Source organism: Haliotis cracherodii, unplaced genomic scaffold, assembly GCF_022045235.1.
Source record: "Haliotis cracherodii isolate W230 unplaced genomic scaffold, xgHalCrac1.p SCAF_3, whole genome shotgun sequence".
NCBI classification, from domain to species: domain Eukaryota; kingdom Metazoa; phylum Mollusca; class Gastropoda; order Lepetellida; family Haliotidae; genus Haliotis; species Haliotis cracherodii.
Genome location: NW_027266286.1, coordinates 8154859 through 8182734, shown reverse-complemented (window position 1 = coordinate 8182734; position 27876 = coordinate 8154859). Strand labels below are relative to the sequence as shown.

General features: G+C 37.0%; 1 protein-coding gene across 1 annotated transcript in view; it reads left to right on the top strand.

Moving 5' to 3' along the window:
• The window catches only part of LOC139474240 (cubilin-like), a 47101-nt gene that overhangs the window by 13400 nt on the left and 5825 nt on the right, over positions 1-27876 (top strand). The window contains exons 2-14 of the mRNA XM_071257163.1: positions 6731-6951; positions 11542-11749; positions 13219-13469; positions 14047-14085; positions 15434-15617; positions 16633-16820; positions 17683-17715; positions 18106-18322; positions 19586-19794; positions 21058-21231; positions 21901-22030; positions 22968-23038; positions 23787-23900. Of these exons, the coding sequence (XP_071113264.1) occupies positions 11577-11749; positions 13219-13469; positions 14047-14085; positions 15434-15617; positions 16633-16820; positions 17683-17715; positions 18106-18322; positions 19586-19794; positions 21058-21231; positions 21901-22030; positions 22968-23038; positions 23787-23900 (1783 nt within the window). The 5' untranslated portion in view covers positions 6731-6951; positions 11542-11576. The remainder of the gene's footprint in view (positions 1-6730; positions 6952-11541; positions 11750-13218; positions 13470-14046; positions 14086-15433; positions 15618-16632; positions 16821-17682; positions 17716-18105; positions 18323-19585; positions 19795-21057; positions 21232-21900; positions 22031-22967; positions 23039-23786; positions 23901-27876) is intronic.

Here is a 27876-nt window from a genome sequence, read left to right as displayed (position 1 = left end):
CAAGGCAAACTTCATAAATACCATCAATATGGACATCATCAATGCAAACTTCATAAATACCATCAATATGAACATCATCAAGGCAAACTTCATAAATACCATCAATGCGGATCTCATAAATACCATCAAGGCAGACATCATCAATGCCATCAATGTGTGAAGATGTTTGTCTGGTAGGTCATATCACATGGTAGCCAATATCAAAGGGTTGATAGCATTTGATCACAGTAGATTCATTAAGATGCCATATGGAATTATAGATTGACTCTTAATCCAATTTTAATTAGGCAAGAGGTGTCAATTATGAATTAAACTCTGAGGTGAAGTTTATGTCACCAATAGACAAGCAAGACGACCACACTGTTTTGGTAGTGACGACAGTCCATAAATGTATGCCTGCAACACTGTCATGAGATTACTACACGTTTCCCTTTCAGATGAGGCAGGTAGATATTTTTCTTATTCATTTGGTTTATTTAAGTTGTATGAATTGATTAAGATGAGAGGGGGGTGAGTCTGGTTTATGGTTTTGCTATCGTGGTATAAGTAGGTTAATACACGCACTCACACCCTGACACATCGTATGGTAAAAGTCCATATCCTTGAAGCTGGCCTCCCAATACTTACTCCCCCAGGAGTAAAACATATCGGTGCAGATATTTCTGATACTCGCAAAGCGTGCACAAATTACTTTTCACTTTTCACTAGGCATTTGATTGGCTGATTGTGAACCTTGACCTTTACGGGACTTCTTTTGCTGCAATCATTCTTTCATATTTTGAACACGAAAACCTCGTTTTTGTTACCCTAGAAATGCTACCAGATGATGGATAACAAACTGAAGTAATTTTAATTTTCAATGTTGTGATCAAATACTGAAGCAGTTTAGCCATATCATACTTCAAATAGCCTCCTGCAGTTAGTTTTCAATTTCCCTGAATTCACGTGTGCCAGTTAACATGGCTCAGGATGAGAGAGGACTTTGGGATGAGGCTGACACAGTAGGACTGTTTCCCCTAAACTGACATTATACAAATTACAATCCCAAAACTGCAAAGTTAGAAACCAAATTCTTCTCTAAACTGTTCTGAAGAGCACCGAAAAGCAACACATGCTGTTCGACATGATTGTGGTTTTACTGCCACAAATGCTTGTTTTGCGCTGAGCTACAGGTACGTTCAACATTTCATATTCATGTGCATGATCATTAATGAAAATAAAAACACAGACTGTAAGACTGCATGTTACCTTTACAATATACTCTATTGCATGGTCCTTGATACATGGTCATTTGCAGCGAGCCAGTTAAGACGAATAACCCTCGTACATCCAATAAACTGTCAGTGAAACATTTTCAACAGTAGATGCTTTCCCGCTTGAAACACTGTTTGTCATCAGACATGTTGACATTTTCAGAAGATGCTCTTGGTGACCTCTAAATAAAATGTTAAAAGCCAAACTGGAACTCTCTGTCTGCTGCGTATACACAGATGTCTTGTCTACTGAGCACTTGTGACAGGGTACTTGTTGTTAGGGTGGAATAATGTGAGATTACCATCAATTAATTTGCTAAATACGCTTTTGCTCAATTAGGAGAACTCGTCACGATATGGCTGAAATATTGCCGATGTGACGTAAAGCATTAACTCACTCATTCACTTTAAATTTAGCAACAACATATCATTTTGTCATTTATTGTACTGAGAAAAAAAAACCAGGGAATTATTTTTTACAGCTGTGAACTTCTGCTGTGGTTTGATCAACAAACATTGTAACCTTGACCTTTCTGTCAGTGGCTATGTTAACGGTACTGAGACTGTTTGTTTTTGTTGAATCCTCTTCCAATTACATTTGTGGTAATAAATAAAACATTACACTCGCTTCAATTTAATATCAAGTTTATGTCCTGCTTGAAATAATTTTCACTTGGGTCATAAACTTCATATTAGATTAAAGCGAGTGTAATATCCTATAAATACCCTATCCTGACTCAACAAATAAATCTTGCCCTATGCAGGGGTCGACACCTTGAGTTAAATCCAACTAGTTCACAGTTCATGTCGAACTAAAGGTTTATGTTATGTAAATAAGAGCAAGAAACCCTTTCCATATTCGTAAGAAGAAGGCCTATCTGCTAATAGCTGAGTTGATTGTAGGATTCCGACATCATGAGCATGTGTTTATGAATCACAATCAAATAGTGATGATACGACGTGTTCACGAAAAGGTGAGTGTATCCTGCCCCACTGGTGGCAACCGTTGGGAGTCATTCCTTTGTTTCAGTACTTTCAGGCTAGCAGACATGTAAACATGTTGAAACAACCCAGTCCTAAACAAAGAAGGGTTCAAAAATGTTAAGATAGTAAGTAATGAAAGGAAACAACCACAAATAAAAAAGGATGACATCTCTTGAAGATGTCTTGTGAATGACATCATGCGTATGTGACGTCAACGTGTTGATTATGTCAGATAACAAAGGAACTGGATGTTCCTTGCGCAAATCAGACAATCTGCCTCACATTAGCTTCGCTTATTCAATGATGTTAAGATGAAAGATCACTGGGAGGAGGGTTATGCACACTTGATGCGTGGCTGATGTCACACAGCATTGATTCACCCATTAATCTTGCAACAAAGTTCCACAAATTACATCATAGTTTATTGTGACATGTTTGTAAACTCTCACAAGGAGATGTAGCACAATGACAGTCGGTCGTAAGACTAAGTCTATGTTACAGTAAGGGAGTTTCGATCACCTTAGCACTACAATAGTTTCGTGGAATGGACGCATGAATTCTAAAGGTGGGCCGTTGTATGGAATTAATACATGTCAAATGTTGACGTGTTCGAAGTATTATTCTGTTAAACCCAATTGGATTATGCTGTGGATCACACAATAGTGAAATATTTTTAAGAAGTTGTAAACGGCAAGTAATAAAAAAAATACTGAGCAAGGTCCCTTCACATACCTGAATATTCACTGACATTAATGTGTAACATAGCAATTACATGTTCTCTGAAAGGCATTGAACCTGCAGCATCACATTTCTTGGCTTACACATGTCTGGTGTGCTTCCTGCAGCATCATTTGAGACCTGAGTGGGTGAGTGAGTGAGTGAGTTTGGTTTTACCCTGCTTTCTGCAATATACCAACAATATGGCACGGGACACCAGAAATGGGCTTCGCACATTGTACCCATGTCGGGAATCGAACCCGGGTCTTCAGCGTGACGAGCGAACGCTTTAACCACTAGGCTACCCGACCGCCCCCGTAAATAATTGAAACTGGCCAGACAATCCAGTGATTGACATCATGAACATTGATCTACACAATTTTCACGGGTTGTAAATACCAGTGACAATATTAGAATGATAATGAAATCCATTCTCACAGTTGATTGAGGTGAGTGAGCTAATGTTAACCTATGATTAATTCAGAATGTGTCGGGCAAACCTGTGCTTGACATGAGCAGTCAGCCAACGGTTGAGTCACGATGATACTAAATCACCTGGATGCCAATCCATCAGTCAGCTGCTGCAACAAGCATAGGTTACTGAGGACTTGTGTCACCTTGGAATCCCCTTGAGAGGTTTAATTTCTTACACTTCATACAACTTTTACAACAATATACGGGTATTACTTAGTGCAATATTTTCTCTTGGCCTTTATATAACAACTAGTGGTGACTTTTTGAACCTGTTTGACTTTTCCAGTGTCATGAGAATGAACTTAGAAATATAGGTAACAAAGACCACTAAGTGAATCAACCAGAAACAGTTTCACCATAGATCTTTGCAGCACATGCTTAACTACAGAAGGCATCCTTACCAATGAATTATTGACTGAGTTTGTGCGGTTGCTAACCTTTGGTATTATGACTTGTGGAAACCTACGGCCGTGGTCAAGCCTATTGCGAGGGAGAGCTCATGTTGCAGCATCAAATAAGAAATTTATGTCCTTATCTTAGCTAGGTGTTGCATATAGAGCTTTATATTCAATCAGGTTTTCAAGTCAAACTGTGGGTCAGGGATATCTCCTTTTGATGTCAGCATCTATGTGAATTGATGGTGGAGGTGAGGCTTTAGCCTTAAACATTTCTGAATAAGGTCACGATGCATTGCCTGAAGATGGAAGCGATTGCCATGAAGCATGAATGTTTGGTAGAACTATGAATGTGGTTTTATTTCATCACGTAAAGAAAGAAGGGAACACAAGTGGTGTGTGGTGGGATAATTAATTTATCAAGACCTAGGTAATCATTTTGCTATTTTTGAGCAATGAAATGCCTGGTTTAATGTTTAGATAGAATCTATGACGAGAGGGATGACTTCAACTGTCCACTAGGCAACTGTCCCTTTAATGTCCAATAATATGCAGGCAGCTCCAGGATTTTGAGTCCTCGATCGTTTAACAACTTTTTAGGTACAATCAAGGAAGCTCTTTCTGTGAAGATTTCAAAGAGCGCCATATGACTCTTTCTCAAAAGTTGTTTCATCAGGGTTCCAATATTCAAGGCCTTATTAAAGCTTTCCAAACATTTCATGGCAGACATGTTGAAGACATTTATAGATTTGACACATCAGTGACCAAAATGATGTCTGATACAATTCCCTACTTTGACATGGACCATATGTTCCTGTGTTTTATCAGGGGAACAATTGACTTGCCTTTGCATGTGTTAATGACAGCCACCTCACTATTGATTTGATAGAGACTTCTGGTGATTATGGAACAGGTTTTGTCCCTTATATTTACCAACAGAAACACTTTAAGAAAAGATTAGTTGGCATTCCGATGTGTTGGGATCCATACAGGACATGTATTGCTGGAATGGACAGTATGATGGTGGTATTTGCACAGCAATTATAATCTAACCTTCATAATGTTCCTGAAAGACTGCTGTATATTTGCTGCCTGACATATTTGCACTAGATATTTGATAGGACACTAATGGGAAGCTCCAATGTAATGCAAAATCACCGCCTCTCAACCTTAATTCATGAAGTCAAACATGATTAAAACTAAAGAAAACATCAAGTCCACAAACTATTAAGCAATTATGGGGAAATGTTCCAAACCATGAGTAGTAAATATGAACCAAATAACCAAAGAAAAATCTAAACACATCTTTGATTATTACTTGTCAATAGGAGATTAAAAGATTCCTGTCAGTGAAATTATTGATTGAAACAATTTCATTCCGTGGAACAACTTCAAGAGCACACATCAAAGTATGTCCATTTTATCTGCAATTAACAGAATCTTTCAGACATGAAGCTTTTTCTGGAAGTAATGTTGACATTATGACAGTTGCTTTGATTTCTGCAGCAATTACAACCAATCACAGCAACAGCATCATCGTATCATACACATTCATCCAGCAAGGACAATACGGCTTCAATGTAATAGGATGCCATGAAAGCCAGCTATCTCTGGGGCTGTAAACTAGGAAACAGGGATATTGCATATTGGACAAGCTCCGACTTTAATAAAACATGCATTTCCTGGGTGTATTTAAACAAATTACTCCACAGATCGCTTCCTGTGTAGATTTTATGTCCTCATCACTGTGCGACTTGTTTATTTTTCATGGAAGTTTAATCTGGAAAATTGCAATTGTTCTTAGCACTACAATTTTCTGTGATGACAGTCAATATTATATAGTCAGATCATTATGATGTATCCCATTTTAAGTGCTGGAAATTGTTTTGTAATATTTTTATCAAGAAACAATGTTTTAAGTGCCCCTGCCTATCTGGTTAAGAGGAATGTGAATTATCGTAATAGGAATGAAGGGAATATTGTTCATATATTTTTGAGGATAGGATAAATATAAAATTCAAATAGAAAGAAATGTTATATATGTTTTTATTTCACCTTAAATGACTTTAGCTATCTTATCTTTGAAGCCGGTTATTATACCCCATCACAAAGTGGGGCAGGGGTATAGGAACGGAGTTTGTCCGTTCGCCTGTCCGTCCATTTCACAAAGGGGATAAATTTTTCTCAAAAACTACATAAGTCCACCCTGATGTTACTGCCCCTTGCTCCATGCTTTTTAACTTTAGAGCATACTGCATGAAATGGGGACAAGTTTCCTCAGAAACAACTGAAGTTATGTGAATGTAAGTTTGAATGCTTATCTAAGAGATACTTGTCAAGACAGAGTTCGAAAATTTGTCCCGTCAATTATTGTTTTACAGAGTTATGGCCCTTGTTCTGTTCTTTCAACTTAGTGCATAGTGTGTGGATCATTGCTCACAATATCTTTCACTGGATTTTAAGTGATCCATTCACATAATTTTCACCACTATTTTGCCCTTTACGCCCAATCATGGAATATGTTTGGGCAGATAAATGAGTCTGGTCATTCTCTGGATTGTCTCTGGAGTGTTGCAGTAAACAAAAATACACTCATAATGTGTAATGGTGTTACAATAGTGCCGAAGCTGACACTGTTAGGTTCTTCTTCTTCTTCTTCTTCTTCTTCTTCTTCTTCTTCTTCTTCTTCTTGTATCCAGCCTTGGAGAGAAATAAATTTCTCAGCGGGTGAATAAATCCCTTATACCCCACCACGAGCACATCAGGCTGCACATGGATTTCTGTGAGGCAGAATAAATCCCCTATACACAGCTTCGATGAAAAAAGCCACACACTTTTTCCGAGTCAATGAAAGTCACGTGACATAGCACTGATAGCACTAATGCTGACTGTGGTTATATATTTCAGGTGTGACCATGACTACTTGGACATCTACACACAAATAAAGAGTGAACGGGAAACATTGAATCTCCTAGATGCTCAGCTGGCTGGTCGCTTCTGTGGAGATTTACTTGGGAGTTTACAAAACTTAATTGTGTCTACCAAAAATTTCATCGTCCTCTCCTTCTATACAGACGCTACAAAGGAGCATACCGGCTTCACAGGATACTATGAGTTCTTTGATGCTTGTAAGTATGTTAGTTCTTGAACTCAGCGAGGGCTCAGTTTCATTGAATGATGTTTGACTTTCCATTACTCCAGCTGCTTGCTGACCTAGCTCACAGCATTGAATTAAGTATGTGATAGATCAAGTAAAATCAAGGATGTCTGTTGGGTTGTTTTCATGATCACCGGCGATGGGGTTGGGGGTGGTGGGGGGGTCAGCACCATACCTGTGTTCGTGGGCTTCACCAAAGTGGTAAATGTCTGAGACCTGCATCACTTCGGGCTTTCCTCCCACATTAAGCTGACACGCTGTGATATAACTGGAAAACTGTTAAAAGCAGCGTTAAACCCAACTCACTCACTTATGATCACTGGACAACTACGGCAGTTTTGCAGGGGTATATGCAGGAAGGACTATATTATAACATCAAGAAATAACAGATGTGATTCAATGCAGCAAATACATAACATGGCATATCACAATTAATATGTTATCAAACAGTTAATTACTCTTCATTCATGATACAGTAGTCGCCATTTTGCCTGTGATAAATGTGAAGTCTTTATGTTCTTCCATTTTGATGTGATTCCACTCAATCTTAACTTCTTATGATTATGCCGTATCAAGGAAAATAGGAATTATCTATTTTCTCTGAACCTTGTAATCAGTGTGTTGTACACTCTTTCAAAATGTTAATTACTGATGAGACCAATTTGGACCATTATCCTCCATGTCAGGAGTACTGCAGGAGTAGTGCTGTGCGGCATCTGGCAATATATACTGTACTTACTTTTGCAAATTGTGTGAATGGTGCACGTGGGTGCTCCTGGTAGGGCAACACATGCTTATCCTTTTCGCAAACACCTGGTGTCATCACTGATTTTCAGTGATCCATTCATTTACTTTTCACAACTATTTTGCACTTTTTGGCAAATGGAATCTGTCTACACTGATCATTCTCTTGCATTGACAATACATGTTTCTTAAATGATTGTTACATGACTGAAGGGTACATCAATTTGAAAATAGAAAGAAAGGCGTCTTTGAAAGTAAAGAAAGTAGGACTTTGTTTTGTCTGATTCTAGAAAGATTTATGGAAAATAAAACAAGTAATCTAACTCAGAGAAGACATGTGTATAATATTAGTATACCGATTTTTAAAAATATTTCCGAACTGATTAGCAAAAATGCTTATAAGCAACCCTTTGCTATCTGTTTGTTATGTGTTCTTGAAAGAGTTTGGTGCCTTTATAGATTCCTCCAGAGACTGTTGTTGTTGATACTTTTGTTCTCATAGGAAAACTGTTTTCAGACTTTAATTGTATGTTCTCAATGAATTGTTCAGTTGAGATTGTGGTGCAACATATATGTTGCTTTTGTGAAAATATAAAGATTCTTCAGGCCGCTGATTCACTTTGATTGTCAAATCAATAAAATAAGTAGACATACAATTTTTATGTGGCAAACTTAAGTTTGGACTGCATTACCAATTCTTCCTTGACCACATTTGTTCTCAAGTATGATTGCATGTTCCCTGGAACTTGTAGAAAGTATAGTCATACCTTGAGAACTCCAAAACTGTTAGCGTGGTAGGCAAATAGGTTATTCTGTGGGAAATCATTGCTAGACCCCATTATTTATATATGTAAGTTATTCTGACTACAGTTCAAGCGAACACTGCAATGATTTAATTTTGTTTTCAAGTTTTGGCATTAAAAATTTGATCCAATGTTATATTTGAAATGATTTCAACCATTGACATATTTTGATGAAACTTTTATTAATTATGAGTAAAGTAAATCTTACATGATAAGATTTCTTATGGCAAACAGTTTGACAAGATGAATTGGTCTGTAGTCAAAAACATAGTAATCAACAGAAAAAAGTTGGTGTTATGCTGAACTATTCAGAATGACATCCATACATTCTCTTCCTTATTCAGAATGCCTTTTTTGTTTTCATACAAAATTGTGTGACTAAAGTTACAACTACAGTAATTTAACAAAGAGAAGATGATACTGACAAAATGTTATCATTGCTAAGGTTAAAAAAAAGTTTTTTAATGTTCATAGGTATCATGTTCAATTGCAGTTTGTGTTCATTGTTTTGGGATTGTTTGTCTTTTTGTTTAAAACAAATGGACATTGTTACCATTACATCTGGACTGCAGACCTATTAAATGCTCCTAGAGACCAGATCATTTACAAATGTTAAAAGATGTTTGGCTGTTTTCTTTGATTGTAAGTAATCTTATTCCAAACCTCTCCTTGTGAGTATCATTTTGTACAAGTTCGTTTGGTGACAACAAATCTTTAGAATACCTTTTTATTCAAACAGCATTTGAAAATTAATCTCTTGAATTCATTTCTTTACAAAAAAAATTTCTTTCTTTTAGTATTGAATTTGACACTGACCCATTTAAGTTGTCATTTTGAAAATACATTAAATTAGCCTGAATATATGTATGAGACTTTCATGATGGAGTGACTTATGTATAATACCTAGAGAAAAGGGAAAGTTCAGTTGGTCTCATGTTTAAGGTCAATATGGCTAATGTTCATGTACACGCATAATTTGTTCATGCAGAAGACACTGTGATGTTGGCTTTGGCAGCACTCATTTTAGTTTTGAGTTCATGGAGTTGACTTCAGGAGTTCAGACAACATTGAAGAAATAAGATTAAAAAAGTTTCAGTTTACTTTTACGTGAAGACCACTTCTTTTGTGATTCATTTGAAGTATTATTAAATTTGACAAAAATTATACAAAATGAAGTAACTATTACCTTTCTCATATAATAATTGATCGAATGCATTGTATGTAGTCTATTATTAAGATAAGCCTTCACAGAACGGAATACATCAAAAGGTTACCGTCAAAATACTGGACATCCTGCTTTATAAAAAGATTTTCTTCTCGAAACAGACCAACCCACACAAGTTCTCCCCAATACAATAAAATATTGAGCTACTCAAATTTATTATTATATTCTTATTTCATCCGACCAAAACTATTTGGTTAGCAAATTCAGTATCCCATAAGATGAAATAGATGTGCTAATGGTGTGATCATTGACTCAAACAACACTACTTTCCCAAGCCAGAGTGATGTGAAGTGCTCCTAATAATTGATATGTGTCAGTAGTTTCATAATTTTGGTCATCCATTAATCCCTGTGTTATATTGGAAAAGAGTGTCAGATATCCTTAATGGAATGGTAAGGTTTCATATTCATGTTTTTGGCTCACCTTGGCTAAAGGTCTAGTGAGCTTGGATTGTGGTCTGCTTGTCTGTTGTCCATTGTGTTCATGCTTACCCTTTTCATGAACACTTGGTGTCGCCACTGGTTTTCAATGATATATAGATATAATTTGCAGTGCAATTTTGACTTTTACAGCCTGTGGAATCTGTTTCTGAGACAGGTTATTCTCTGGCTTTAACATTTTATATTAGACAGCATCTCATCTGAAACATGGTATAGACCTTTCCATGGATGATGTCCTCTTTTACTGGATCCATAATTAAGTATTGCTGCCAACCCATCATTTGAAAGCCTAGTCATCTATGTCTGTACATAGTGAAGGTGGTACAACATATATGTTTTGTTTGTTACTTATATTTTATAGCTGACGCTTTCCACCTTGACCTTGCTCATTAACAGTGTTATACATACTGTTGCAGATTAAGTTACAATGTTGAAAGTTAACTGGTTGGTTGACAGTATCAAAGAGGTGAAATCTGGCATTATGTTTTGGTTTAACAATTATTTAATAAGTTAGGTTGATATTGATCAGCTAAATGACTAAGTGTAGGTAGGGGCAGTGGGGTAGCCTTGTGGAGAGAGTGTTGGATCAACATGCCAAAACTTGGGTTTGATAACCTAGACTGGTACAATTTTTAAAACCATGCAGAGTGATGTGGCTTGGCTAATGCTGAAAGTGAAGTAGAACAAGAAACTCTGGCTGGCTCACTGTGATGTAAGTGTATAGCCAGGAACCAGGGCATGTATGTGGTTCATCTGCACCACTCTGTGTTGTCTTGCTGGCTGTAGTGATGTGGTTCTGTCAGCCCGCTGTGAATAGATCCTATTATACTGCAAGTGTTTTAATAGGAACACTTTCACTCAATGGCTTAGTTTCCCAAACATCACAACTGTACATGAAAAATTTCAAGTCAACTATGTGAATTTATGAATGCATTATGGAGGCACATGTACCAGGTGAGCTTCAGTACTTTGGGGCTTTCTCCAGAATTTGACAACATGACTGACAATTGTACGATTCTCAATTCAACATCTTTTTCACGTAATATCTTACAGCAATTCAGAAATGAGATCCACTTAAGAAAATAATTAATAGTATTTGCACTGTAAGTATATACATGTAAGTTTATGTATGCTTTTTTCATCTGGCCACAATAATTGAAAATGTCATCCAAAATAACTCTCAAGCCTGTAACTTATAAAATGCAATCTGAATTGAACTGAAAATATACAGTTAAATGACATTTACAAAAGACACTTTTTATTATTTCTTCCCCCTAACACAGTAGTATCTTCACCCACTAACAGAATCTAGACTGTATGGATTGATTTAACAGTTTTCCCCATTCCAGCAGTATATGATATAGGAACAGAGGCGCCACCAGCCATGTGCGGCTACACCATCCGCAGCGAGAACAGGAAGACGGGTTTCATCATGTCCCCTACATTCCCCGGCATGTATGCAGACAACATGTTCTGCTACTACAAGCTGCAGGGCAAGGCCGGGGAGAGGATCAAACTCCACTTCATCGAGTTCTCCCTCTACCATGGAGAGGAATAGTAAGTTCATGGATTCTGGTGCTAGTTACAGATGGCCTGGGAATATGAGCGACACTTTTTTATTCTGTACAAGCTCAGGTGATGCGGTACCTGATGCACAAACTACTTGCAATTACTCTGACTGGATGTATCTCCTGGGAAGGCTCTTTGAGAGACTCGCGTTACGCTTTACTGTTTTCAGTGATACTTCAGGGAATAACAGTTTGAACTGTAATGTTTTTTGCCTTTCGTTTGGAATCAATTGGGTATCAGATTCACCCATTTGATAAGCGTCTTGAGAGACTTAACTACATTTGAATTTTGAAATTAATTCAGGGTAAATGCACTATATCTTTAGTTTGTTTCTTATGAAGCAACATTGTGACATTCAATTTTAACATTTTAAGTCTTGAAAGGACAATCTATCTGATTCAAAAGTTGATCAAGTTTGATTTTACCTCCCAAGAGACAAGAGTGAGTGTTGATGGAAGGGTGCACAGTGCACCAAATATTTTATGAGAGCTTCAAGCAGTAGTGCTATCTTTTGTGCCTTGTTCTCAGTGTGAATGTGTTAGGGGCACAACATAGTTTACAGGGTTTAAACATATTCATAGAATTTGTATATTTGCCTGATGAACAAATAACTGGTACCACATAAACAGACACAGAATATATGGTTTACAATTGAAGAACTTGCAAAACACAAAACATATTTCTGGATTGTCATATTTGTATTTTTTTTAGGTATAATCATATATACAGAAATGCACTGTAGTCGCTTTGGGTCTTTGCAAGGTAGTTAGAAACTGGGATGAAGACATGAAACTTTCCTTGATAACTTCTTTATTGTTTGTAGCAGCATTGCAGGGCTTGCACCTTTCTAGGTACTGAGTCATCTTCCATAGCTACAACAGTAATCCCTGAAATGTGGCTACAGACAATAGTTGTTATCCATACAAGTTAAATGTCTTCATGTTCTGCCAACTTATATTAAATGTTGATCAAAGACTAGAAATTTGGAGGTCTTTCAAAAGATTATTTATATATATATATATATATATCAACATCTTTACTTAAAAAATAAATGAATGGGAGTTAACTATTGTACAATAAAAAAATGACCACAAGTTGTTTATTTCTTATATGAGATATCAACATTATATACAGCCTCTTTAAGGAAGTAATTAAATGTACAAGCTATAATGATGATTCCCTAAATCTGACCTTGGCAATGTCAGACAAGTCTATTTCATGAACAGGTGGGCTAAGTTTGGTATTTCCCGCATATTCTTCCAATACCGATCGATTGTGAGTGTATGTTTTAATTTCTAGAAATAACATCATAATAGAACAATGTTTCATCGTGAAATAAACCATATTTCATTAGCCATCTTATGTTGATGAATAAAATATAATATTTCAGGCTAAGGATCTCTATGTATTTGTGTTCCTGTGAGATCATGTATGAAGATGGACATTTTGTATTCCAGTTGTCCATACGATTACGTGAAAATCTACGATGGCTATACAAATGATGCCCCTGTGATTGGCACGTTCTGTGGCAACTATGACAATAGCACAATTCTTTACTCTTCTGGAGAAGCACTGCACATAGAGTTTCTTACAAGTCAAGGGAGAGTGTTGTTTGACAAGCAGCCTCTTGAAAACAGTGGTGATTTAACAGTGCCAAGAAAAGGATTTAACATAACGTATAACTTCAGTGATCAGATTGTCAAGTTAGGTAAGTATGTCAATGTTTAACCAAGTATAAACATGTGCCTTGATGCAGTGAAAGGCACATCAGTTGCACAGTCAATCTGTAGTAGATAAACTTGTTTTACACTGAAATACGGAAATCCCTGGATCAGGTGGTCATTTGTTGATTGTGTCACTGAACCCTGATGTATGTGGATTGATGCTCACAATGTCATTCACTGGATTGTCTGGTCGAGTCTTGATTATTAACATGCTGCCATCAACTAGCTGGAATATTGCTGAGTTGGGTGTTACACAACAAACATATAATGTTGTAGTAGTGGTTGAAGTTAACATCACTCCAAAGACCAAGGTTTGAATTTCTAGGATGGATACAATGCGTGAAGCCCTGCTGTGATGTTACTGAAATATTGCTGGAAGCAGCATGAAACGCTCTCTCATTCATTCATTCATTCATTCATTCATTCATTCATATTGAAATGGATAAGACCGTGGATAAAGTCTCTGCATGTTTTTTCTAACTACTTTCTTACACATTACTACTAAGTATGATCATTTCTATATTTGCCAAATTGTAGAAGAAACAAATGTTTCTATTTCAGACTTTATCCTACCTGATGCAGAACACTTAATAGGAACAGGTAGGTGGCAGTGTGTTAATGGAGCAACTCGGAAGTGATTCTAGGTCGGAGTCGATCCCCAGTACTGTATGGGAGTTAAGATTGACATAGTGCTGCGACTATTGTAAGCCTGTGTTAAAGTATGGGAGTTAAGATTGTCTTAGTGCTACGACTATTGTAAGTCTGTGTTAAAGTATGGGAGTTAAGATTGTCTTAGTGCTACGACTATTGTAAGCCTGTGTTAAAGTATGGGAGTTAAGATTGTCTTAGTGCTACGACTATTGTAAGTCTGTGTTAAAGTATGGGAGTTAAGATTGTCTTAGTGCTACGACTATTGTAAGTCTGTGTTAAAGAATGGGAGTTAAGATTGTCTTAGTGCTACGACTATTGTAAGTCTGTGTTAAAGTATGGGAGTTAAGATTGTCTTAGTGCTACGACTATTGTAAGCCTGTGTTAAAGTATGGGAGTTAAGATTGTCTTAGTGCTACGACTATTGTAAGTCTGTGTTAAAGTATGGGAGTTGAGATTGTCTTAGTGCTACGACTATTGTAAGCCTGTGTTAAAGTATGGGAGTTGAGATTGTCTTAGTGCTACGACTATTGTAAGTCTGTGTTAAAGTATGGGAGTTAAGATTGTCTTAGTGCTGCGACTATAGTAATACCGCCCCTTACAGAGAACATGATATGTCCAAAGATGACTAGTTAAGGACACATTAACTTAAGTAGTTGTGGGATACATGAGACATGGGTTTCGAAAAGAACTTATGTTTCATGAATTATGACACAAGTTACTAGACTAACAAATTTAGGTTATTTCCTCTTTGGAAATATTGATATAATGTAAGTGGAAAGAACGAGAAGTTAATAGAAACATCAAGAGGTTTGTAGCTAAACATCAAGTATTAATCTGTTTCACATCAGAAATAGTATTAAAATCACAATTTTGTGTGACCTATTGAACTCAAAGTAGCTCAGCTAAAAGCAATTGGTTCTGAAAGCAGACATGAGATACTGTCTGATGTAGACAAAGTATATGAGGGCTTGGGTGTACCTTTCATTGATAATGTGTTGGTGACAAAATTGATAAAAATATAATTTTGGTGAGCATGTCTTCTTTTAGAAATACTGTAGCATATTAAAGTATAGGTACAGCTAGTCTCTCTGACCCCAAAGCAAAAATATGCAAGTCTAGATTTCTTCAGTTTCAGAATGTGAAAGATTCTCTTGGCTCCTTTCTGTTATAAATTTTTAAACAATTTGAAGAAAAAACAACTTTCAGTCTTTTCATTTCGGAGACTATATTTTAGTCTAAGGCGCCACTGCTGTTGCCGTGACTACATTCATATGTCTTGTTTTTTATATCATTGCAGAATGTGACCAACGAATAATGAGTAAGCAAGAGACCAATGGCACAATAAAGTCCCCCAATTATCCGGCCTCCTTCCCTCAAAACATCACCTGTCGGTACTACCTGGATGGCCTTATGGACAGACAGCATCTGGAGAAAGCTAGGATATTATTCTTCGACTTCGACATACCAGGGAATATGCCTTAGTAAGTTGTGGACATGCAAGGTTCGTTGTTTGATTGATACCTGTAGTGGACGAGTAGAGAAGACACCAGTGACGCAGTGCACAAATCATCTGTTAGGCTTTATTGGATATCTATTATCTATAAAGACATACTACAAATATAGAAACAGTTTTCCTTCAAAATCTCATATTTTATTTTTTCAGTTGTTCCGACCTTTTCACTCTTTGTAACAGTGTCCGATGGCTAAGATGTGTCATTTTATGTTTTCAGTTGAAACAGAATGGTATATTTTTTACAGATGTTTGTTTTATTTCTTTACACATTTTCAGAAGTTTGTGATCATAGTAATAGAAAAAAATATATTGTCACTGTAGCAGTGTGAGCAATGTAACTCACCTGGATGTGTAGTCAGAAGTTTTGGAAAGCATATGAGCAAGATATGTTTATGGTGTACATTTGAGGCTTGGCAGAATTCTGCAATAGGTCACCAGTACCCCAATTAAGCTTATCACAAGATTCAACCAATGATTGTTGGGTGGTCACAATGTGCAAGCTGACTGACTGTGTGTCATGTAACGCCAATAGACGTGTGGGATATATATGGATTATTGCTGGTGTAGTTTGGATGGTACAGACAATAGACTGGAGGGATCTATCTGGATTATTGCTGGTGATGTCTGGTGTGGTCTGCATGGTACAGACTATAGACTGGAGGGATCTATCTGGATTATTGCTGGTGTTGTCTGGTCTGCATGGTACAGACTATAGACTGGCAGAATATATCTGGATTGTTGCTGGTGTTGTCTGGATTATTGCTGGTGTTGTCTGGTCTGCATGGTACAGACTGTAGACTGGAGGAATATATCTGGATTATTGCTCCTAAAGTCAAATCTGGTCTGCACAGTGCAGACTTTAGACTGGTGGGATATATCTGGACGATTATGACTGCAAATCAACATTCATTCACTCACTCCATACACATGCACAATGTAATTCTTATGACAATACATTGGACTATATGTAAATAATGTTTCAGTTGTGCACTGGGATATGTTGGTCTGAATGAGGATAGTCGCCTGAAGGATGGAACTGTGAAGGAGAAATTCTGCGGGACACTGCGACCCCCACCTCTGACGAGTCAAGGTCCCCGTCTAGTCCTGACCCTGGACACTCGAGGGGCCGTCCAAGGCGGGCGCTTCATGTCCAAGTACAAGTTTATTACAGGTAGGCAATCTAGTGTAGGAGACACCTACTGACAAGACTTTCTTTCTGCAAATCCATTGACATGTTTATCCATGTGAGTCCAGGTATCTGTTGGAAGGATTGAACATGTTTGGAATATGGTTGTTTGAATGGTAGTGCTTAGGGCCAGATATGTTCAGTATCTTTATTTAAGATATTTAATACTTAACATAAGAGGATTGAATAAGATGGAATCAGGTTTGTACTAGTTTTTTCATGACAGAAGTATTAGCTCAGCTGAACAATTTATTGAAGATTTGTATTGTACCAAACAGAAATAAGTAAATATAAAAACTTGGAAATGTGATGTTGCATGTTCAATGCCTACATGACATGCTTCTTGGCAAATGCCATACAGTCAACCCTTGTTGTGTTGCAATTCAAGGGTCAATTCAATTGTGGTATACTCTTCCACATGTACGTCCTGCTCAGTATTCCAACTTTCCTATCACAAACAACATGTCAGTGATCAAATAGATGACTGTTATGAATACCTTTTGCATGCTGAAAAACGAGCTGAATTTCACATCTCTTTATTCAATCATATTTCAGTTAAATTCCAGTTCACAATTTGTGTGTTAGGTTGATCAAGTCGATCCAGTTAGAAGTGATCTAGTTAAACCATCATTCTGTCTCCATGGTGTGATTCAGGGACAGTTAGTGTATCTATAGTATTCTTGAATACTTCCAGATTATATCAGCACCAAACAACAGTATGTAGTTTTCTGTATTTCTGTTATGGAGATCAAGTGGACTAAACAAGGGTTGACTGTAGACTTCTCTACTTTCAGTGTAATTAACAATTAGTTGTCATCTTCAGAAAAATTTCTTCTTTTTATTCCAGATTATTCAATCCCAGGGACCCAGATCTCAGAGGGTCAGTCTACACTCTGGTCCAATCTGTTAATTCTGCAGCTATAAATAACAAATACAAACCTTTCATCTTTTACTCAATCCTCTAGTGTTATGTATTTGCTACCAGGAATTCAAAATGGAGGCACACATTCCCCTCCTTATCCACCTGTAGTAAACACTGTAGAAAATTTGATGAAGTCTGTCTCTAATCACCACATGAACTATTTCAAACATGTTCAATCATTCAGAATAGATACCTTATTGCCATGGATATAAAATAGTAAGTACACAATTAATTTGCTCACCTTTAAAACTCACCTTTAAAACTAACACGACACATTTTCAACCAGTGTAAAAACTGACTTCTCAAAGTAGTTGTCATCTTCAGAATAATTTCTTCTGTTTGTTCCAGATTATGCAATCCCAGGGACTCCCATCTCAGAAGGCCAGTGCAAGTTCTTGTATGATGACACCAGTGGCCAGTCTGGGACATTCAATACACCACGTCACCCTGGCAACTACCCGACCGATCTCACCTGTGAATACATCTTCCGCCCTGGCCATGACGTCTTCGTTCTGATATCATTCGATACATTTGATCTAGATGCAAGACAACCGAACCAGCTGGGGTGTGTGAACCAAATAACACTGTCCCTTTGTCATCTTGTTCACCTGACTGAAAGTCATGACCTGTTTGTTTGTCATCTGAACCAGTGAAGCTGAAACTTCACATACTTGTTTGTACCAGTCATGACACCCCCAATTTGTTCAAAGGTTCAAATCTGATTTTCAATTTGGCTGCCATGGAGGCAGACATTTTGTAAAACCTATTTATGAGCGCCAATTTTGAATGAGATTTGGACTTTGTTTAGTTGTTGTGGGATTCAGTACACAAGTTCCGTTTACTTACAACATGGCTCGTGCTCACAAAATCCACATTTTGCTCTGAAAATGTCTTCTCCTGAAATAGTAAGACTCAGGGAGTTGAACTTGGCATATATGTTTCTCATGATGGTGACATCATATTTTGTTCAAATCATTAAAGTTTATTGTTAGTCCTCAAACTGCTGACTACATATCCAAGTGAGCTACAGTGCCATTGTACTATTTTTTATATGTTTTAATTACTTGGTTTACAAATTATTTTCTAAAACAGTCAGGTCTGGGTTTTTTAGTCATCTCATAAAAATAATTATCTTGCAAGTGAAATAAAAACATGAGTAAAAGTATCTCTCCGATCTGGTTTCTTAAGTGATCTCATGGATAAAATTGTCTTTCAAGTGAAATAAATGCTTCAAATGTAAAAATGTATTAAAAGTTACCTGATAACTTCAAACAATTGATAACAAATTTTAAGATTTACCAGATTTGTGAAGTAATGAAAATCTTATTTTGGGATGATAGGGTGAAAGTGTTCTTTGATAGGGTGAAAGTGTTCTTTGAGAGGGTGAAAGTGTCCTTTGATAGGGTGAAAGTGTTCTTTGATAAGGTGAAAGTGTTCTTTGATAGGGTGAAAGTGTTCCTTGATAGGGTGAAAGTGTTCCTTGATAGGGTGAAAGTGTTCTTTGATAGGGTGAAAGTGTTCTTTGATAGGGTGAAAATGTTCTTTGATAGGGTGAAAGTGATCCTGGCAGCTAAGGTATGCATCTCTGTATATCAACTTCTGTCACCTTGGTCCCTTAGCTCTTGACCCTTTGGCAATAATAAAGTGATGTGATAAGGATACTGGCACTTGAAAGCTTTTAAGTTTACCCAAATACAGTAGCATCTCTTTAAGCCACAAACTTCATTTCCTCCTGATGAGATGAGGATACTGGCAAATTGAAGTTTACCCCAATACAGTAGCATCACTTGAAGCCACAGACTGAATGTCTTGCTTTCATACATTACAGGTGCCTGGGAAGAGACTACCTGGAGATTCTGGAAGAGGGATATACCAAAAATAACTTCTCCCTTGTGGAGAGGCATTGTGGCACAATAGCTCCTGGCCCTTTTACGTCATCAAGGGTGGTGAAGATTGTCTTCCATTCCAACAAATCCATTACCAAGATGGGCTTCAAGGCCAGATACTACTTCCAAACAAAGGAGGAGATATATGGAAGTAGGTTCATACACATGCATCACACTGAACTGATTGTCAGATGAATGAATCATTATATCTGCAGTAAACTATGGTTATAACAAACTCAAATTGACCACTAATTTTAGTTTGTTAAAACCGCAATTCGTTATAAGCATATATGCAACATCAATACAGCACATGGCTGGGACCAAGAATTAAGTTTGTAATATCCGTCAGTCCGTTATAAGTGAGTTAGTTATAAACTTATTTTACTGTACAACTAAAAAACTCGATTCTTTCATGTGACTATAGTTCATCTGTCATGCCATCCTGACCGATGAACTGAAGTAACATGAAATAATCAGGTGATCCTTGTTTTATTTTGAGTAATATACTTTCTGATAAGGTGTACTTTGGACTTTCAAGTCTTTAACTTTCAATGCTCATCAGCAATATCAACTTCAGACAATACTTATAACCTTGACCCTTGGACTCGGGGATTGCATGAATTGTTATTTGCTTCTGGGAAGAGAATTTTACACACAATACACACAACACACACATACAACACAACACATAAACAGCATACACATGCAACACACACACATTACACACAACATAATACACACCACGCACACACATTACACATAACACAATACACACATACACAATACGCACAAAACATAACACACACATACAACACACACTTTCAACACTCACTCAACACACACACATTCAACACACACACACACATTAAGGCTTCTATTGGTGGCTGCTGTTTTCTGTTACCTATAAATTGTCCTGTTGTTTCAGAATGTGGAAAGCATGTAACACACACACACACACACACACACACACACACACACACTTTAAGGCTTCTATTGGGGCCTGCTGTTTTCTGTTACCTATCAATTGTCTTATTTCAGAATGTGGAAAGCATGTAACACACACACACACACACAAATACACACACACTCAACACACACACACACACACACACACACATTAAGGCTTCTATTGGTGGCTGCTGTTTTCTGTTACCTATAAATTGTCCTGTTGTTTCAGAATGTGGAAACCATGTAACACACACACACACACACACACACACACACACACACACTTTAAGGCTTCTATTGGGGCCTGCTGTTTTCTGTTACCTATCAATTGTCTTATTTCAGAATGTGGAAAGCATGTAACACACACACACACACACAAATACACACACATTCAACACACACACACACATTAAGGCTTCTATTGGTGGCTGCTGTTTTCTGTGACCTATCACTCGTCCTGTTTCAGAATGTGGAAAGCATGTAATAAACAGTCAGGGATCGGGAGGAATAATAAAAAGTCCTGACTATCCTCGAAAATACAAGGCAAAGACGTTTTGTCAGTGGACGATTAGAGCCAGTAAACCCACAAATAAAATACTCCTAGAAACAGCTACCTTCGTGTTAGAAGGAAAGATGGACCGTAAGTATACCTGAATTGTCCATTCTTTATGAACACATCAATCATACTGGAAATGGAGTTTTTGCCCACTCGTCAAACATGTTTACATGTATCATTAGGATATTTGATATTTTGTATGCAGTAAAAAATGTTTTTTGTGTACAAGTATTTGAATTTACCTATCCTGCTCTCCCCTTTTGATCTTCATGTACCCCCATTTGTCCAGTTAAACTAGATTTTCAACATCTTCTCTGAATCCTCTGAATTTGTGTACCTGTAAAATTGGGTAGAATAGGTCTTCAGCAACCCATTCTTGCTGTAAAAGGTGACTATGCTTGTGGAAAGAGGCAACTAACGTGGTCAGGCTCGCTGACTTGGTTGATGCATGTCATCATATCCCAATTGCGTGGATTGATGCTCATGATGTCAAACACTGGATTGTCTGGTCCAGACTCGATTATTTACCGACCGCAGTCATATAGCTGGAATATTGCTGAGTGTGGCATTAAACAACAAACCAAAACCTGTCAAATAGTGTATATTATCCCCACATATTGCAAAAAGCTGCATAAAACCATACTTTCTTACTCACTCATCTACTTCAACAAGTTTTGCTCAGATAGAAAATCGATCCTTGTGGAAGGAAGCTCCTTCATAACAAATGCAGAAGATTAACCCTTTATGTTTCAGAAACGGGCTGCCAGAATTCTGTGATGAGAATATACAGTGATATCAACTCTGTGCAGCCTGCCGAGGTGCTGTGTGGCCAGATGGGCACTAATATAGCTTTCCTCTCTTCGGGAGACACTTTTAGAATAACGTAAGGGATCAAGCTTTTACTTCACATTTGATAATAGAGTTAATGTATAACCAGGATTGTGTAGGTATCGAGGAAGACCAGACTCCGGCTTTGGGTGTGAGTCTTTATTTCTCTGTCTTATAACTGGACACCCTTAAACTCAAGTATAGGCACTTAATGTGGCAGGTACATATGGTATTTACATATGGCTTTTCAATGCATATCAGTTGATCCTGGCACAGCTAAGGGATACAACTCAAGAGTGAATTGCAGGGTCACTTTTGAGTTATGTCCCTTAGCTGTGCCAGGATCAACTGATATGCGTTGAAAACCCCGAAGTGATTATGATCCTTGGTTTGTCATCACAATACCCATGTCTAGTTGTATTGGTTTACTTTATGTACCATGTTGGGCTTGTCTGCACATTTAGCTACGATATGACTGAATACGGTTTAAAGTAGTGTTTAACTCAGTTACTTGCATTTTACAGCATCTTTTCTATGTGTTATTTCATTCAGTTTGATTTGCTTAGAATCACTGCACAAAGTATGATTACATATTGTTGTTTATCACCCATAGGGTTAGAAAAAACACTTCACGCACACCAGTGTATTGTTTCGGAATGTTGGAGTGACTTCACTCTGGAAATGATGTCGTAGATGAAGATTGTTGATGTCATCCGATAATTGTGGTTTTCTAAGATGACGGTCATGATCAGTGCTTTGCTCTAAAGAGGAGTTCAAAAGAAGGAAGAAATAATAAACAATAATGAAATTACACTCATGTGTGTTACACTGAGTTTATGAAACTTGTGTAAAAATTCATGCATTACCCTTGCTCTTGCTCGGGAAATATAAGGATTCTGACACTTTTCGTAAAATCAGTACGACACACTTGCTGTATAATACTCTCTCATTGTGATACCTATACATGTTCACCTGGACTTAATCTGTTCCAGATTTGTGACATCACTTCGGTCACTTGGTGGTAAAGGATTCAAGTTATCATGGACAGAAGTCAATGAAGATGGTAGGTGTTGACATAATATGTTTGTGAAACAATTGTTTCCTGCTGAGAATTAGTTCAGTTGTGAGTTAAAGTGTCATTCCCCAGGGCAGTTGATAGAAGATGTAACTCTAGATCTGTAGACTGCTATGCAGTTGTTATTGTAATGGGCATCAGTATAACTTTGGGCATTATGGCCCAGCAACTAGATCTGCTTGAACTACAGATGTAACAATACAAAAGTATACATTTATCAGTATTTTGAAACATTATATTGATAATTTAGGCTTGTGTTGAGTAGAGATATTTTTGCAATCAGGTTTTCCGTCCATTATGGTGAAGGGTTCATTGAAACATACATAACACATATATAATAAACATATGTACAAGGAATATGATGATGTCACAATCGGTGCTGTACAAATATTTGTGATGATGGAAGCTTCTGAAAACAAATTAGTGTCTGAATATGCCAATATGTCGAAGCTTTTTCTTGGTACTAAAAATGACAAAATAAGATCAGTCATGTAATGGAGGGTCCAGTAAATGAGCTCTGTTGTCGGAAACAACAAAAGCCAACTTTTACACATAAACATGACCTTACGCATGGTAGACAAGACATGTATACCCAATCACCACACACTTCTTCAAGCTAAATCACAACTCCTTTTGATGCCCTTGTATGTGAAAAGTGATGCCAGATCCACAAGGATATGTAGATATTGTCAACTTTCTATGTTCAGATTTGAATCTTTTATATACTCTGTTTCAGATACCTGCTTTGGTTTTAAGTGTGCTAAAAACAACTATTGCATATCGTCTGAATTGAAGTGCAATGAATTACCCAACTGTGGCCGAGGTGATGAGTCAGACGAGACAGCCGAATGTAAGTTGGACAGAGTTGTCTCCCTTCCACCATGAACTGAGTATCTCATTGCAACCAAGTTGTGGGAGAGTACATTATGTGAGAAATGATTTTGGAGCAGAGTAGCTGTAGCCATCATGGTAGAGACACGTGATAGTTGGTTTGTTATCCACACATAGACTTATTTTGATTCTTAGGTGCTATTTGTACAAACTTAGAAAGGATTGAACAGTCAGTATAATGTATGCTGCTGACCTCCTGGTGTAGATACATCAGTGCACATGGAAATGTGCACGCAGGGATCTGATCAGTTTGATGCATTTGCGCGATCCATTCTGGATGTATGCCTATGGATGCATTCATGACTAACTAGACACACAGTGCACTGTATGTTAGAGTGACATTTGCACATGTATTAATACTGTATAATGTGCTCTGGTAAGCTGCAAAGGTATATAAGGTCTGTGATCTTAACATAGGAGGTCACATTTGACAGTAACTATACCACCATTGGATCATTTTTGTACACCAAGACTGAAGATTTCAGAAACAAAACCTTAAAATTCACTGTGTATTCAAGTACAGGTATAAGTGTTCAGACAAAACGCAGAGACCAATGCAATATACCACTCTTTGTTATTTTGATATTAAGGTATGTCTTCTTTAGAAGAATAGAATTTTTTTGCCCAATTTGACTCTGAAGAAAATAAAATAAGAAATGCTACAATATTGAGGCAATATTGACATCAGAAAACAATCAGTCTCTTTCATCTACTGAAAAAGATTCCAATATCTGCTAGGAAAAACTTGTGATGAAAGAACCATATGAATGAATCAGTAAAAAACTGTGACTATGTTGCTACTCTGCTTGGCATATAAACAATGTTATAGCCTGTCCATACTGAAACATACACCTGGACTAGCAGACAGGATTTATGGGTTTTGTTTTGGAATGTCACGTTTTCGTGACTGTGACTTTAACACTTTCACTTCGTCTGTTTTCATTTATTGGAGAAGACCCTGGTTTTAGTCAACTGTTATTTGATCTTTGTCCTAAGTTGTCCTGTTAAGACAGTTACAATTGCATATATGTTATGTTGTTTTGTGACACAAGATCTTTTTATGTTTTGTAATTTGAAAGTAGGGAATCATCTTTGAGCAGCATCTGCTTCACCACTGCTAGTGTGTGTTCCTGTACATATAGGGAGCACTGCTGTGTTGCACAGGGTACATTGGATGCTCACCTTGTCTTCTTTGTTTCAGCTGGTTATGCAAATTGTGTTGTTCAGCTCAGAATATTCAGTTTTTGTTTAATTTGGGGATGAAAATAGAAGTGCACAATCAGTAAATGTTGGCAAACATTTCACTTCATAATACATAATTTAAATTATCAAACAGTGGGTGCTGATACTGAACAGCTGATTTACCAGTTGTCCTGTCAGTACTTCTATTGACTGTGTCACTCACCTTTGTGTTAAAGTAGGCTGGAAAGTAGCCATTAAATATTTTACTATGGGACAAAAGTAATTGTTATATCAACTGAAATAACTGAATATTGTTAGTAATTATCTTGACATCGACTATGTGCATTGATCATTCTTCTGATTGATGTCGACCATATCAGCACAGGGTAGCAGTGGGCGGGCAGGGGCGTTGTTTTAATGCATATTTGGGTAATAAAGTCTCACCTCTCGTTTTCTGTCCAATTCAGTCTGCAGTATGTGTGTGATGAGGAGTGAAACCAAGTCTATAATAATAATAGTCTTGGTTCTCAGGCACCGCCCGCATCATCATAAAGTGTGCCGCAAGTTTCATTTTTAAAATAAAAAAATCCTTAAATATTCCAAGTCCAACTGTATTTCAGTATTTTACATTCATGTAGGGAAGCCCTTTCCCACAACTGTTTATTTGGTTACACATCTGTTTGTTTGGTTACATACGAGTTTGAACTACCAAAAATAAAATTTAAAAAACACCAACCGCCCACACTATATTTTCAAAAGCCATTGCCTGAGAAAAAATTACTTTATTATTTTAAGCCTAACCAGACATGTTTAGTAAAGTGTTTAAAGAACAGAAAAATGGTAGGCATAAATCAGTTTAAAATTTTGAATTGTTTAATTTAAAAAAACAAAATTTAATGAAAAATCTTTACAGTTCCTAAGGGGTCCAACTTCAGCCACAATACACACTGGTAGATTGTAGGTCTTCAAAGAGGGATGTTTTGAAAGATGTTCTCAAGAAAATCTGAATATGATAAACATAACAGCAAATTCACATATCATTTAAGGAAATTGAAACTGAGTGACAAGATAGTCTGATTGTGACACAGCATCAACATTGGTAGAGGTTCAAGAACTATTAGGATACTTTCATATGCAATTATTGAAACTGATGGGCACTTGTATTTTCCTATCCAATTTGTATTATTTTATTTTCCTTTCTTCCATGGATATAGGCGGAGCACCATCAATGTTGAGTTTCCACGCCGTCATTGTGTTCAGTGTGACTTGTCACTCCTTTTTTCTCACACATTTTATTTTACATTGAGGTAGGTGGAATGGGCATACTGTTTCCTGCTGTAGTGCTGACTGGCATACTTGCATCAGGAGCCAACAGGGCAGCTGCAGTTGTATTGTCACACCAACACCAAATCTGGACTTTCAAAAACAAAACTCAAACAGTGACTATTTAGGGAGATTAGTTAATGGTATTATTGGTCATGCACGAGTGATTTTATTCCTAGTAAGGTTGTTTTGGAATGTTTGAAAATTTCAACCTGTGTAATGAATAGGTCATAATTGCAAGTAAATTTAATGTCTTGTCAAATTGAATTTGTGGGATTTATTGATCGTTCTTAATCATTATTGTCATCTGGATGTGAATCACATTTTGTCTGAGCTTTATGTAGAAATATATGATAAATATGGGTAATTTGATGTGATAAAGAGGATGTTTTATGCATGAACCACTTGTTAAGATGAGAGATTATGATAACATTGTTCTTCAAACTTAGAATAGATTACATTCGTGACTCAGAGTTGGCAATGAAGAGGTCCTTCAGAACAGACACAATTTATGTGTGTCCTTCCTCTTCCAGAGGTATAAATATAGTGTCTAATCCTCATTCCAAGAATACTTCCATCCTGTCTTCAATAAATAAAACTTGAGGTATTAGTCAACCACTTAATTACTGACATTTTGAACAAATAACAGTTATTACTAATAGATATTTTCAAACTCGCTGTTACCTCAACATATTTTCTATATGCAATAATCTAATTTTTGATATGCAGTGCAAGTTTTTGCAATGCAATATGTGCAAAATGATATCATCAGTTTGACATGCAGTGATTTCTTTATGCAATACAAAAATGTGCAAGATGGTGTCATCAGTTTGACATGTTATCCAGACACAAGGCAATACAAAAACATGCTGCAAGTTGGGTGGACGTAACTATGCCAGTCAGTGCTGTGGCTGAGGGAAACAGGAATATGCTTCAGCGTTAGCGTGTATACGTCATGTGCATGCCAATCCACCAATGCATTTTGTTTTCCATTAATCAGGCACGGTATATATATTGAACCGTGAAGGGTCCCATGGTATGTAACCTTATCTCTATCTGCCCTGCTCTCCCTCCTGTTCAACTCCTCAACACTCAACTTTCTGAAGAAAAAACAATGCATAATTTTGACAATTGTTGAAAAATATACTTCAAATACTAATACATAGGCATTGTGCAGGTTTTACCTCATTCTTGAATATTTTATACATCGGAAGAATGGAAGGTTAAGTTAGGTGTTTGTTGGTATTATATTTGTTTTTCTACATCTAGCAGAGAAATTCCTATGATATTTTGAACATGAATGTAATGACACAATGAAAGTAACCTGTGATGTGATGTTAGGCGGTAAACAAAGAACATGTTAGAAAAACAAGTATTTCTCTGTAAAGAACCTAAGAACAACAGTCTGATAATGTTCATTGATCACAGGA